We start from the raw sequence: 14,626 nt of genomic DNA on the forward strand, positions 1-14,626 counted from the left end.
CATAAGCCAGGAACTATAAATAACATTCCAAATGCTGAAAACGCTTTTTTTTTTTTTTTAACCTCCCTTCTATAAGACTCTTCAAAATGCACAGGACTTATTTAAGTGCTGACCTGAGGGCTGACCTGACTACTCTCATCCCAGTAATAGCCTAGAAGCTCCACTGGGAAGAATCTTGCAGATAAATCACTTTTACATCTGTAGAAATTAAAAAAAGTGATAAAGAATCTTCATCTTATTTCATATAATGGGGAAAGGGAGGAAAATACTAAAAATTCAGCACCATTTTCCTCCTCATTAACTTTTTAATTTTGAAAAAGTAATTAGTAATGCGGTATTATTATTCTTCTTCATTATATTCCTCACTGACTAAAGCATTTTCATGTTGTTTCAACTGAAAGCTTGACCTTCACTTTCAGATTCTTTGATAAGTTTAAATATAGCAAAAGACAGGCAAGGTAGCTTAGTCATAAACTTAAGTCGATCTGAATTGCCTCAGAACCATATTCTTAAACTCATCAGCTTCCATACAGATCCCAAGAGTTGCTAAGTTTCCCCCCTTTCACTTCTTCCTGGACTGATACCTTTGCACATGCTGTACAGATGACTCTTCCTTGGTTATTATACAGTAAGATCTAACATAATTGAAGGTAGAAGTTTCTGAGCAAGAGCTGGCTGAACACACAGGTGAGAATATTTACAGATCAATGACATCTATTTCAAGAACTGAGGTTTGACAAACAACTTTTGGGAAGATTTCCTGTAAAGCTGCCTGTACTAATTCTTGGGGCACTCCCAATACATACAAGTTATTCAAACTAAACAGTTAAAGTGGAAATTCTGCACCAGATTCAAAGATAGTCACTGGGAAATAAATTCTGCAAAGGAGTCCACAGAAAACCAGATTTCACTCCAGTAGGATATCTTAACTAGTGAGTACTTTCCTCCAGGGCAGGAAACTTTTTAGGGTGCTGGAGAGATGTCTTTATTAAGGGCCTAAGGAGCAATTGATAAGTCTCCCCCTTCTAGAAGATAAAATGAGATAATAAACAGTATATGCTCCTTCTGCCCACAGTAAACATTTAAGCAACTTTTTTCATTCCAATCAGGCAAGTATCCAGATAATAAAGCACGAAGTTATAAGAAACTAATAATGAAAAGATAGCGTACGCACAAATACACTAAGTAGTAAAAAGAAAAAAAAAAAAACCCACAAATGTGTGGCACATTTGCATTTAGAAACAGAAGATAACAGATTTAGTTATTTCTGCATGTGAGAGATGGTACACATCTATCCACAGACCTTAAGTTGCTCATCCACAACCCTTGTGACTTCTCCAGCCATGGATTCAAGCGTCTCTTGGATTGGATTGGAGAGCGAACCATTTGCTCCCGCCCAAGAAGCTCCACCGAGGTGGTACAGATTTGGTAAGAGCTGTAAGACAGAAAGAATATCTTCAGAAAAGCAGGCTCATCACTACCTGTCTTTAACCCTACGCAAAAGGAGGAAATCTCTCAGCTAAAGAGATTTTCTCACAAAAAGATAAAAGCTTCAAGCACACACTGAACTGCTCTCAGTTTTACCAGTACACTGGGAAAGGCTTACTGTTTTGGAGTTCTTTGCATCCCGCATAAGCCGTTCTGCAGATTTGACATCTTCCTGTACAGCATCCACACCACAGTTTCTTAAAGAGTTGAGATGATCTTGTACTTTTACACATATTCTGTCAATCATCTACTTGAACAAAAGAAACAGAAAAGATAAAACATCAGAACGTTTTTCAAACACAAACTGAATTCAGTCCAGGTAGCAAATCAATAGTAGGATGATGAGATTTGTAATGACAATATAACAATCTGAAAATGCATGATTACAGCTTGGAGGTATATCAATGCTACTACAGGAAAGCATTAGATCTCATGAAAACACACCTAAATATTGAAAAAATAAATAAAACCTTACCATTTAAAAAAAAAAAACCTTTGGAAAATTTTCCCTACAGTTACCTCCAGGATAACTGTAAATAACCAACAAGTTATCCAGTTTGAGTGTTGTTCTGTTTTTTGGAGCAAGTTTAATGCTAAAAATGTGGCCAATGTATCTAACACTTTGTTCCAAAGGTTTCTGAATTGTTAAGTTCAGAGAGCAAAAGAAAGCTCTGTCACTACCCTTTCAACAAACACCTACAGAGATTTCTCCCGTCTAAGCAAAACGCAATAGTGTAGGCTTCGGGGGGATTCTTTCAAAATGTAAATATTCCTAGTTGGAAGGGAACTATAACTACCAAAGCAGAAGTTTCCATCAGACCTTTCACAGTGAGATAAATTGAACTTAATCTGTATCTGCAACACCACTCATTCAACGTGCTGCGAATACAGGGCACGCAGTATGACTGTATCCTTACAAGACAAACCAATAAGAATTCCTGACACATAGTCAGTTTTGATAAAGATATATGGGGCAGGGAGAAATAATAGTCAAAAGTCTTTATCAGCCCACATGGCATTCATTAGAAATGGCTATTTGGTATTTTGAAACAACATCTGAGTCCATGTGTCATCATCATACAAAGCCTAGAGTTCTAGCATCTTATATCATTAGCAAAGAGAACTGAAATAATTTCACAGCATGCTCCTTTTCGCTCCACACGACTCTTCCTCTTCAAAGGGTTTTGGGTATTTTTTTTTGTATAAGTACAAAAAGCTAATTAATTATTAGACAGCGGAAAGTCTCATTGGGACATCTGGACTTAAAAAAAAAAATACACTCTGGGAATAGTAATGTAATTCTGCCATAATAACAGAGAATCCTTTCCAACTCTCTTTTAAAACTGTTTTTAAAATACATCCTTGTTCTACACAATTTAATATAGAAATAAGTAATTTTTCTCTACTGTCAAAATAACAATAAATTACATTTACCGAAACCTGGTGTGTGCGATTGTTGGAGAAAAGCACAACTAAAACCAGCAAGCTATAAAAAGATCTAAACTTAATTCATATGGAGATTATTAACATGGGAAAAAAAGGTGACATTGGAACAGATAAATTACTCAAAATAAAGTGATTCTGCTCTCGCAGTTTTTAGTGTCAGTACACCTTCACGTATCATTTTCTGTCAAGATGTTAGAGCAAAATTTCAGGTTCTAGTAATAAAACTCTGTCCCATTAAATTCTAATAACACAGGTAGAAAAAGGCCACTTTGAATTAAGACTCACAAAAAAAAAAAAAAGATAACAGCAAGAAATTTCATTGACTCAGATGAAGAGGAAAACAGATGTTCTGCTCCTGTTTGCCAGTCTCCCATTTGCATGGGAACACAACTGGTGTGAACAAACATGGAAGTAAATTTAAAACAAAGGCTGTGACAAGTTTTATTCTGCTTACACCACCTTGCTTCCATGGTGTACTGGAGCTGAAAACAGCCCTGAGTGGTACTGGCAAGAAAAGCACTAGAAGAGAGAGAATGGTGAGCTACCACAGAAAACGCTTGCAGTTCTCTAAAGGGAAAGGAAAAAAAAATAGAACACGCGGCGTTTAGGAAACCTGGTAGTGGTGGACAAAACAGAAAAATCTTCCCAGCTTCGAAGCAGCAATATTTTGGGCTGTGTTAGACAAGAAGCCTTTTCAGCTGTCCAGACTATAAAGAGCATGGAAGAATTCAGCCTGCCTTTGCTCCCACCCTCTAAGTAAACCTTCCCATGACACCCACAGTTCTGAAGGTGTAAGGTAGATGACGACTTGCTCTGGTGGTAGCTAAGGTCATGTTTACATGGCTGCTCAGTGCCAGGCAGAGAGACTGGAACTGACTCAGACACCAGAACTGGCACAGTCTTATTACTGTGCTTGTCATACTGATGAGAGCCTACTGAAAAGTCAGACTCCTGAGCACAAATGAACTAAACTGTTCCTGGTTCTAACAGCAGTTCACTCAAAAATAGCTCAGGTCTTTCTCTATGCAGTACTACTATACATAAGACATCTCTTTCAGAAAAGCTTTTTTTCCCCCTCAAAAAATATTATCGTTGATAATTACTTTTTCTTGGGAAATGACGCATCACCCACAGGGCACATCTTGCTTGAGATGACAGAATGAGAGAGAACTCTGTCCCCAGGCAGATTGCAGGCACTGAGAAGTACCAGTAAGGAACAATTTCTCACCTGCTGAGTGGTACTAGTGACAATGCCTTGCTGCAGCCGGTACGCTTGCTCCTGGAGGTACTTTCTGGTCTCGTGATTACGAAGCAAATAGTTTTCTATCTAAAAAACAAAGCCAGATTAGGAAACCGAGTCAACTGTCCACATTGTAATCTGCTTCCAATTTTGCTGATGTATCAGAAATGAGGACTGACAGGAAAAACTGCCTAAGTATTTATTTGTTATTTGCAAACCTTATTCTGTGTGTCTCAATGCTTAATAATCGCATTGGTCAATATTCATTCACTCACTGACTAGTGACACATCATTAAACACTGTGCTTTTTCCAGTGTTTTCTGAATTAGTCTTCTACTTCGAACAATTTAGTTATGCTGACAAAGGAGTAGATCCAGGTTTGAGGAATATTTAAAGGGACTCTATCCATAAAATCTTGTTGTAGAGACCATGATGACACAGGATAGTCAATTCATTTCTTTTAGATGCATTTGACCTGCTGCAAAGACAGATTTAAATTGCAGTATGGTCTGGAGAGAAGATAACATATCTAGAAGTGCCTAACAGATACAGGAGCCTCAGTTCAAATGTTAGTTAAGGTTAAGCAGTATATAAGCGCTCTTCAAAGACAAGTGATTCCTACCCACAGATGCTGGTCACAGCCCTCCATGGCTGTTCCTGGCAGTAAACACCTACCATCAGCCAGCTTAATGGCACATAGAAAAACGCCCTAACCTAGCTCTACCAAACTCAGTCAAGTCAAAAAACCCTACCAGTAAACTGACAAAGGTGCATCAAAGGCGACAGATCTGGTCTGAAAGGAGGAGAGGGGAAAAGGATGAGTGCGGTGGCCAAGCGGTTGTGAGGCAGAGACTAATGGTCACCTCTAAACCTCTTGCATCAGCAGCAAGAACCGGAACAGCCTGACCATGCCCCACAGTAATGTGGGGTTTAACCAATTTGCCCACACTAAGTAAAGCGTGTGGCACAGATACTGGAGCTCGGGAGGTTAGCTACTATGTCCATCTGGTGCTGGACTAGGGCCAGAAGTGCTCTCATTGTACTCAAGCTGTGGTTTGTTGAAGCTTACAGACCCTCCTGACACATCAGTCAGTCAGTTCAGGTGTCCCTGCACCAGACACGACAGCTCAGTCCATGTGGGCAGGCGCTCCGGTGTGAATGGAATTAGCTGCGTTCACAGCACCACTCCAGAGACTGTTACCTTTTTTTTTGGAGAGAACTTCCTCGTGTTGTGTAAAGAAAGCCTGAACCACACATGTTAAAACAAACTCAGGGCCAAACAGTTTTAGCAACTTTGAAATGAATAAAAGAAAACACTCTTTGTACATAATGCCTAATTAACACATAGAAATTAAATCCCTGTGGCTGGAAGCTTCACAGTATTTTTTTCAGAGATGCAGCTACCATTGTAGGTATGAACCAATCTACAATTATATTAAATGAGATGTAAGAAATATGTCCAACCCCATGACTCAGATTTTTTTAAAGCAGAATTTAGATCATTTTCATGCATCAAAAAAGGCACCAACCTCCAGCACTTTTCCCTGTGAGAATCACTTTATTGAAAATTTCTTTACTAATAAGAATCACAGACATTTGCTTTTTAATCACAGTTATCTGTAAGAACCATTTACAAGGTTTTTATGACTTTACCCTGGCTGAAAAAAACCTACTCATTAAAGAGATGTGAACTGTATGGTTTCTGATTGAGCAGGAGGCTCATTTGGAGTTTGCAAGATTTACTATATTAAAACCCAGCTGAGAGTTTTTATAACTCATGCAAATGGAACAACTGCAGATACTGTCAACACCTCTTCATCCAAAAGAACATGTTGGTGCAGTTGCTTATTTAGGGCAACATAGCGCATGGATATTGTATGTATGATATAAAACACAGGCAGTAAATGTTTTTATCCTTCCCCAAACTACAGAGCATCCTTTGCCTTGCACTTTTTATGCCAAAATAAAAAACGTATACCAATAATTCTATGTGCACAGAAATATGCACAATCACATATGCAGCAAACATAGCAGTTTCTAACTCTCTCTTTCAGTTATGCATATGGCAATACAAGGTCTAGCTTGTGTTTATTTAGCTATGACTTTTTGATACTATACTACACCACTGAATTCCATCAGCCTTTACTCCAGCCACTCTTTGGAATAAAAAGCCTTACATGCTCCTGCAGCACTTGATTACCATGCATATGTCCATGCAAATCTATCAATCAGTGAATCTAGCCTAGAATTCTTACTCAGCCAAGGATGAAATCACAGCCATTTAAAGTTATTACTTTATCTTTGGTAGTTCTATTTCTGTATATCTGTGGTATGTGCAATACCTTTTGCAGTGCCTCTTCTGTTTTCTCAGGGTTTGTTTTGAGTGCTTGGGAAGCATCATTCATTGGTATAGGCATGAATCTCAAAGTATAATTTCTAAAGAAAAATAAAAGAAAAGATTTTTTAATAGTAAAATTAACCTAATTACTGTATCTTTTTATGAAGAATAAAGGAGAAGGGGGAAATAAGATGCATCGAGCTTGTCTGTGGAAGGTACCAAGAATGTATTTTTCGTATTTGTAAACAAACATTTTTAAACTATTCGTGGACTAACTGGAGGCATGCATGTTCCTTTTCGCTGCCAATTCTTCTTTGTCACTAGATAGAGGTGGAGATCTTAAAAAGCACAAAATGCAGTGAAGTGGCCAATGCCCAGTGGCTGTCAATTAGAGGCCAGCTGTCCTCTGTACCTCTGTGCACAGGGTTGGATTACTTTCTCCTGCATCAAAACTGAACAGGGAGTGTCAGTGCCTGCTGGCTGTTCTATCAGATCTTAGTCTAAATGGAAATATTCAGTAACAGATAGATAGGGCTAAGAGACCGAGTTTTGAAAATTTAGTATTTAATAACTTCTTGTGTTTACAACAATTTGAAGACACTTGCTGAATTTTAAACAAAAGCTGTCAAAATGAACGTAGCATCTTTGCATTGCTTTATGCAAATAATTCCTCCCTACATTTTACTTATTTGTTTGCATAATATTTCCATAGCTTTGCCCATCTGCTATGATATGAGAATAAAGATAGGGGTTTGGGCTTGACTCAAAACTGTATTTAAACTCTGAGAACATACCTTGGCTAGCATGACATGACATGGTTAAACCTAAAACATTATATGCAGTGGTATGTCCACACGCCTTCAGATTTGAATAAGTGAAAGCAAAAAAGAGCAGGACGTTCTTAAAAACTGGAAAGGAAATTACCCTGCTTATTTTCAATTATCTTTAATTTCCTGCAAACATCTCTTCCTCCTCCTTCAGCTTTCTGCAAGCGTACCACTAACCGTCTGTTCCTGTTCCATCCAGAGCTTCACAAATATGGCTGGAGCCTTCTATTTTTGAACACTTCAATTGACAATTTCAATTGAGTCAAATCCACCGGCTTCGTGCACCCATCTCTCACTAAATGCACTAACTCCAACAGCAGACTACTTAACTTCCTTCTCAACTTCACTTCCTATTCCATTAAACCCCACCACACAAATGCAATACAATATATCATTTGTATAATTTCCTCCAGTGCAGCTGAATTAATTGTGAAACCAATCCATAAACTACAATAGTTCCATAAAACAAGTAACTTTGTAAGCTCTAGCTTCATGACCCCTCTGAGGGCTGAGATGCTCCCCTAAGTAGTTACACAGTTTGGGGAGACATCTTGTCTGGACACCAGCAACTATACGTTACCTTCACCTAAAGAGAGCCTTTATCCCTCTCTGAGGGATTTTATGATGTGAAACAACTGCAACTGCTACTTAATTTACATCCGTAATTTTTCCCTCTTAAAAAAAAGTAATAATAACATACAAAGAAATGTTATGGAGATGGAAAGAGGGGAAAGTCATTTAGCATCTATCACTGGTAACGGCTGCAACTGTGAGCAAGCTCAGGGAAGCAAAATGACCCAGACCACAGCAATTACCATGAACAACTGCAGTTCCTGAGATCATCACTATTAGTTTCAGCTTGCTGGGAGAAAGACAAAAAAGTCAGACCATGAAGGCATGCTTCAGTAATTTTCTGTTATTATATACAGCTTCATTCACTGACTAGAATAGAATTTCTGCATCCTATCAACACAAGAGAATGAAGAAAAGGGAAAATCTTCTCGAATTCAGAATTTTAATGCTAACAGCAGAATTCAATGGCCTTAACGCTGATAGCAGAGTACGGATGAAAAAGCCACAGAGTCTTTTCCCATCCTTTTTGAAGGATGTGAAGTCACACATTTTCCTTTAGATTAAGCACCCTGATGCTTAAAATTGAGAGCACTCAGCATCTTCAAATCACACTGACTGCAGTAAGAACTGCAGCTGCTCAGATCGTTCAGGATCTAAGTCTTTGGCCTCTTCATGAGTCATTCAGTTGCTAGAGAACTTACTTTTCCAGTGCCACAGCTATGTCCTGGAAGCCCTGCGCAGTGATGTTATTCTTGTCCCATATTACAGTTCTGAGAGGTTAGAGGGGAAGAAGAAAGGGGGGGAAAAAAAAAGTTAAAGAACAACCACTGAATAAATCTATACTGAAACTTTGCATATTGAAATAACACAGTACTGTATGTTCAAAATTGTATAGTGGCAGGCAACATTTTAAAAACTTGTCTTTAGTTATATGCTAAAACCTTGAAATGACAGAAGCTAGAGACAAAGATACTACAAAATTCAATTTCTCTTTCTTTAAAGGGGACTTTGTACTATATTTTCCACTATTAACATAAACCCAGAACTTTTCTAAAATACAGTTCATAGAAAGACTTGGTGATAAAATTTCAGCTTTTTCCAGGAATAGCATCAAAAATAAAGCTCAAATGTCTGCTTTGTAAGCCCACACTGAAAAACAAGAAAATTGCAGTAAGTGATCAATCTCTGTTCTACACAGGCTATATGGCTACAATTATGGAAAAAGATATTTAAAAAAATCACGCTGATTGGTGGTCAAAACTTGCAGGCTATTGTATATTCAATCCTGTACTAGCTCATTCCACCGGCAACATCACTAGCTGCCAGTGTAAGCCATTAGGTTAGGTGCATAAATTGCAGCTCTTTTGAATCCACAATAGTGATAAGCGTGATCGAGCCTTCCCCCTCCTCCCCCAGTTTAGACCACTAAAGCAGACTGCCTGGCAATTTGCAAACACATGTTCAAAGATCTCATTAGTAGTCAGAAGAGACAGTCAGGCAGATAAATCTTGCTTGTGCGAAAGCACTAGTTGTAGCTGTTCTTAAAAAAAAAAAAAGGCACAAAACCAAACAATGATTTCTGGTGTTAAAGAAAAAAAAAACCAAAACCACATAGACAGCAGGCTTTCACAGGTATTAACATTTTTCCGCTGTGGCAGAATTATCCCTTTGTTTTCTACATAGAAAGGTGGAGGTAAGGAAGAGAGGAAGAGAGATTCTACATCCACTCTGCAAAGATCAGATATGCTTAGGGTCAAATCTTGGGTATTTTTGTCACTGAAAATATGTTTATGTTTCTACCTGGACACGATTTTATAAAATTTTAAGCAGAGCCAGTTACCATTGCATTATTCAGTTCGCAATCACACCACAGACTGTGGTGACATTATGTCAACTGTGACATTCAGTGTCAACTGTGGAACATTTCAGTCTGCCATCCCGAAAGCCGTCCAGGCTTTATTTTTTCAGGTACTAGGGTCATTTCAAGTTACTACATTCAATAAACCTTAAGCCACCTCTCCAGTGTTTTCTTGACATTTTCAATATTCATTTTGGGCCTAGCAATGCAAAGACCAGGATTCTTGCTTCTGAACAAAATAGCCAGGACTGTTCTGGTGAATTTCTTATCCTCCAGGGGACAAACGCTTAGAGACCAAGCACAAAGTGGTCTCTTCACACAGACTATACACTGAGGAAGGTTCATCTGCACAGTCTGACAAGAGGAGAAGTGAGGATTAGCTTTCCTGATGATAGTGACATATTTAGAGGTCCCCATCAGGATTCATGCTGACTGAAGGTTTTACTGTTTGCCAATCGCATCCTGGTTAGAAAAAAAGTGATACTCTCAAGCCATCAGAGCCAGACATGTGCTAAAAAGCAGAGAAGTTGTTGGGCGGATGAAGTTGCAGAGAAGAGATGCCAAGGTCCATCAGCACTGTAGGCAGGAGAGAAGGGAAGTAGGGATGGCCCATGCTGCTACCCATTCTGAATTCCACATGTACTTGGTTCTCCTACAAAATGACACTCCAGAAGATAATTTACTTTAGTTTCCCACTCAAGTACCAGAATTTTCTCTGCTGGGAAGGCCTCCAGTAGAAAAGAGAGAGCAGAACAGAAGAGAGCGGCTAAGCACTGGAACAGGGTTCCCAAAGACACTGTGAAGTCCCTGTACTTGGAGATCTTCAAAACCCACCTGGACAAGGCCCTGATCAACCTCATATAGCTTTAAAATGGGCTTTGAGAAGGACATTGAATTAGATGACATGCAGAGCTCTATTAAAAGTTATTTTTTTTCCCTACAATTCTAGGAAATTTAGAGCTCGTGTTCCATCAAGAGGTCTTCCTGTTTAAATTTAGGAAATGTAATTTTCTCCAGTTTCAGTTATGGAAATATTTTTGCAGAGACAATTTGATGCTCTTTTTTTTTTTCTTTCCCCCAAGAAAAAAGGATGAGAATCAAGTGGCTGTACCTAGAAGGGTTCTGAAGAGAAACACCTTGAGAGTAAGCCAACAACTTCAGTATCACTAAGTCATTCTATCTTTTACTGCAAATACATTTCCCTTACCTGAGCTTGGTGTTTATCTGTAGGGCTTTTGCCAGCATCTTTGCTCCCATATCTCCCATGGCATTTCCACTAATATCCACTTTTGTAAGTGAAGTATTGCTGCCCAAGGCATTAATAATGATAGTGACCTCAGTCTTCAGCTTGGAATCTGCGAGGGACAATGACTGCAGAGGCTGTGGAGCACAGAAAGGCACTGATAACAGAAACTGGTAATGCACTCATTCTTCAAACATCAACCAAAGAAGTTACAAGTTCCCCAAACTCGGAGACAGCAGTAAGCATCAAAGAATTATTTCTATGTTTGCTGCAAATCTTACAACACATGATAAACTGGGAGTCAATAACTTACAGCACAGGTTCAAACACATACACACACACACAGATCAAGTTGTAACACCCTGGAAAAAAGACATTTTTAAGTGACGGTGTCTCCAATTTCCTGTGTCCTATGAAGTACAGAATACAGTAGGAACCTGAAAAGAGGCAAGATAGCAACAACCAGCTTTGCAAGACAACTTCTAGTGTCCAGTGGGTTTTGCTTAACCAGCACACTTCCCTGTCAGTGAGAAATAAAAATATTTAGCACTCCCCTCCTTTCCCTCAGACCGATATCTTTATCCAAGGGCAAATTAGGATCCGAGATGTTAAAACAAAAGCAATTCCTTTAAACTGTTTTATTATTGCTACTTCAACTTTAGCAACGATTTTCCATATCTGTTCCTTCAACTAAGGGCATAGACATTTGGGAGGAAAGAGACAGAAAGCGGTAGCCGGTCTGAAATTAAAAACAGGAAGAAGAGTTAGATATTAAAAAGAGTAAGTCAATGGCTATTATTCACATTATGACACCTGTAATTGCAATATCTTTATGTAACCTTATTTTTTTTAACATACTATGTTAAGCTGAAACTACTTTATTGGGCTCCAGCAAGTCATACTGGAATACTTACTTCTTTCTTAAGAAAATCTTTTATAAAAACACCTGTATTCCCTCTGTTCTCAGTGTCCCAATGGCAGGAGCTCAAGAACTACAGTCTATCCATCGCCATGTGTTGCAGGGGTATTACGGCTGCTAAAATTGTAATTTGTCTTTGCTGATGTACGAGAATACCACAAAACACTGCCCTTGGTCAAGTGTGAGTTCATACAGAGGAGTGTGTTGTCATAATACACCCACTTAGGTATGTCTTGGAGGATGAATTTTAGGAGCTTACAATCTCCAAATTGCCAGTATGGGAAAAATCAACATCTCATACGAATGAACCATGGCACCTACCATCAGATGCCTAAAGCTTAGATTAATAAACCAATTGAACTGTGCACACCTTCCAGGGTCCAAGATGCTTGCATGGTACCCGCTACACAATGGGACTCCAGCCTCCAGCCGCCACTGGATTACAGTGATAACCAAAAAGCTTGTAACAATAAGTAATGCACTTATAAATGAGGAAATGCATAAAAATTTGGAGGCACAGCAGGTTTATAATTAAAAAGTCTAACAGTAACACAAGCCACATGCTGGTTTTATTTTAAATGGAAGTTATTAAATTACTATGTTAATGCCCTTAATCTGTCTATGTTTCCCCATTTTATTACATTACGTACCCTAAAGAATATTAGCGTCACATTAGAAAGGCGCTTAGAGTTCTTGGCACAAGTTTGAGAGGACCTCCTGCGACAGATTCAGAGAATCAGCACCACGCAGCACTCAGACAGAAATCACCGATAACCTGATGAAAGCAAAGTTTCTTCTGTTTCTCGTGTGTCACTTCAGAAAGGGGCATTAAAGTAAATTTGCTGGAGGTGCTCTCTCCCACATGCCAATTTTTCTAAACCTCAAATATCCTTTCAGGAAAGACTTCCTCACCTCTCACACTCCAACACCTTGACAAAACAGAATACAGTTTGAAAAGGCTTCTGCGCTGCCTTCCGCAGGGACTGACACCTACACATCATCACTGTCACATAAGAAATATACATATAGCACAGTAATGCACCTGCTGGTCGGCAGTGTCTTTGAAGCACATGGACTGCTATTTTTCTTGCACAGCTACCCTTATCTCTTACTCAATGAGCAAGGAGCAAACACCTCTGGACTCACTTGGTGCTCTGAATGCAAACTACTATCAGAATGTAACTTTGTATGAGTAAATGTACAGGCTGCTAAATAATCATTAAATTATCTGACGATTACATTAAAAAAAAAACAACCAACAACAAACAAAAAAAAACCCACCAAAACCAAATCCCCCACTAACAGAGGCAGAACTATATGCAGCCTACAAACATTTACTTCTTGTAAAAACTTTAATACTTTTAGCTGGATATTGAGAAAACAGAAGCCTGACAAGAAAATAGAATGAACATATCTTAACACAATCTTATTAAGGAAGCGGAATTCTTAAAGTAAAGAATGGAATTAGAAACTGTATGATTGTATTCATTGATTTTGTCATACTCCTGCTGGAAAACATTTAAGAATTATATCAAGCTAAATTTGTTCACTTACAAAAAAAAATGCTGTAAAATCCCTCAAAAGGTCAATTCTGCAACAAACACTAAACTAAGAACTAAAGATATTCAGCTCTGTAGTAATTCTCTGCACATATGCAGGACTGACTACCACTCTGAGTAATGGTAATGTACCTGCAGTGTAACATCTATTTTTGCAAGAAAAAAAGAAATGGCACAGTAAGCGTACAGCTTCAGACACTTCCTGCTATACAAATAACAATACATTATTACAGCCTGCACAGTACAGCATCTACTTAAAAAGAGGGGAAAAAAACAAACAAAACCCCAAAACCACAACAAACCAACAAATCTAAATATTACATTCTTGTCTATATTAAACATCTGGTAAATTTTGCTGTTTAGGTTACTACTACTGCTTTTAAATTGTGTAGAATTACATTTGTGTCTAGCTGTATTTTTACAGTCATAAAACCAAGCTATTGATCGTTTAGATCATTTTACTCATGACTCATTAACACAGCAACAGATCTATTTAAAGTGTGTATAAATATATGAAGAAGCATTTGGCAGATGACTACTTTAGATTAAAGCCTCTTGCCTCAGCTTTCTGTGGAGATAATGCACAGTTCCTGAACCGTACCAGTCTGCAGGCAACAGTGACCAAGCAGCATGCTCTGGGCACCATCATATCCTCGTCCCTCCAATTCCACCCTTACTTTTTAATGCCTTGTTGCAGTAAATGCATAGTAATGGTAGAACAAGGATCACTCTATTTAGGATTCAAAACCAAGCCAAAATAACTAGAAACTTAAAACAATTCTCTAAGCAGCAAGGTAGAGTGAGGACAATTGTAGGCAGCTATCTGCAACACATGCTTTTCCCATGGTGCTACAGAGTCTATGTCCTCAATTCTTCAGCTGCTAAAAGATGCTTCAGATCGATTTTGGCACCTGATGAGACAAACAAGATTCCTTCACTGAAAAGGATTAACAAGAGAAAAGAATGTGGGGAGAGGAAAGACAAGGTAACACCAACAGGATCCCAAGGGTTAACGCATGACATGAAGGAGAGACAGTTACTTTAAGTATCTAAATAAAATAACTTTGTGGTGGATTATTTAATTGTAACACTTTTTGAAAACAGGAGGAGACTACCAAGCATGTTGTGTAGGTTA

At 38.5% G+C, this 14,626-nt stretch overlaps 1 protein-coding gene across 1 annotated transcript in view; it reads right to left on the reverse strand.

The window, feature by feature from the left end:
* CARMIL1 (capping protein regulator and myosin 1 linker 1) overlaps positions 1-14,626 on the reverse strand; it is a 193,732-nt gene that overhangs the window by 51,445 nt on the left and 127,661 nt on the right. The window contains exons 21-26 of the mRNA XM_086608525.1: positions 10,978-11,150; positions 8,614-8,682; positions 6,517-6,610; positions 4,163-4,261; positions 1,607-1,735; positions 1,304-1,435 (exon numbers count right to left, since the gene is read on the reverse strand). Of these exons, the coding sequence (XP_086464651.1) occupies positions 1,304-1,435; positions 1,607-1,735; positions 4,163-4,261; positions 6,517-6,610; positions 8,614-8,682; positions 10,978-11,150 (696 nt within the window). The remainder of the gene's footprint in view (positions 1-1,303; positions 1,436-1,606; positions 1,736-4,162; positions 4,262-6,516; positions 6,611-8,613; positions 8,683-10,977; positions 11,151-14,626) is intronic.

Source organism: Tauraco erythrolophus, chromosome 3 (genome assembly GCF_009769465.1).
Source record: "Tauraco erythrolophus isolate bTauEry1 chromosome 3, bTauEry1.pri, whole genome shotgun sequence".
Lineage (NCBI taxonomy): Eukaryota > Metazoa > Chordata > Aves > Musophagiformes > Musophagidae > Tauraco > Tauraco erythrolophus.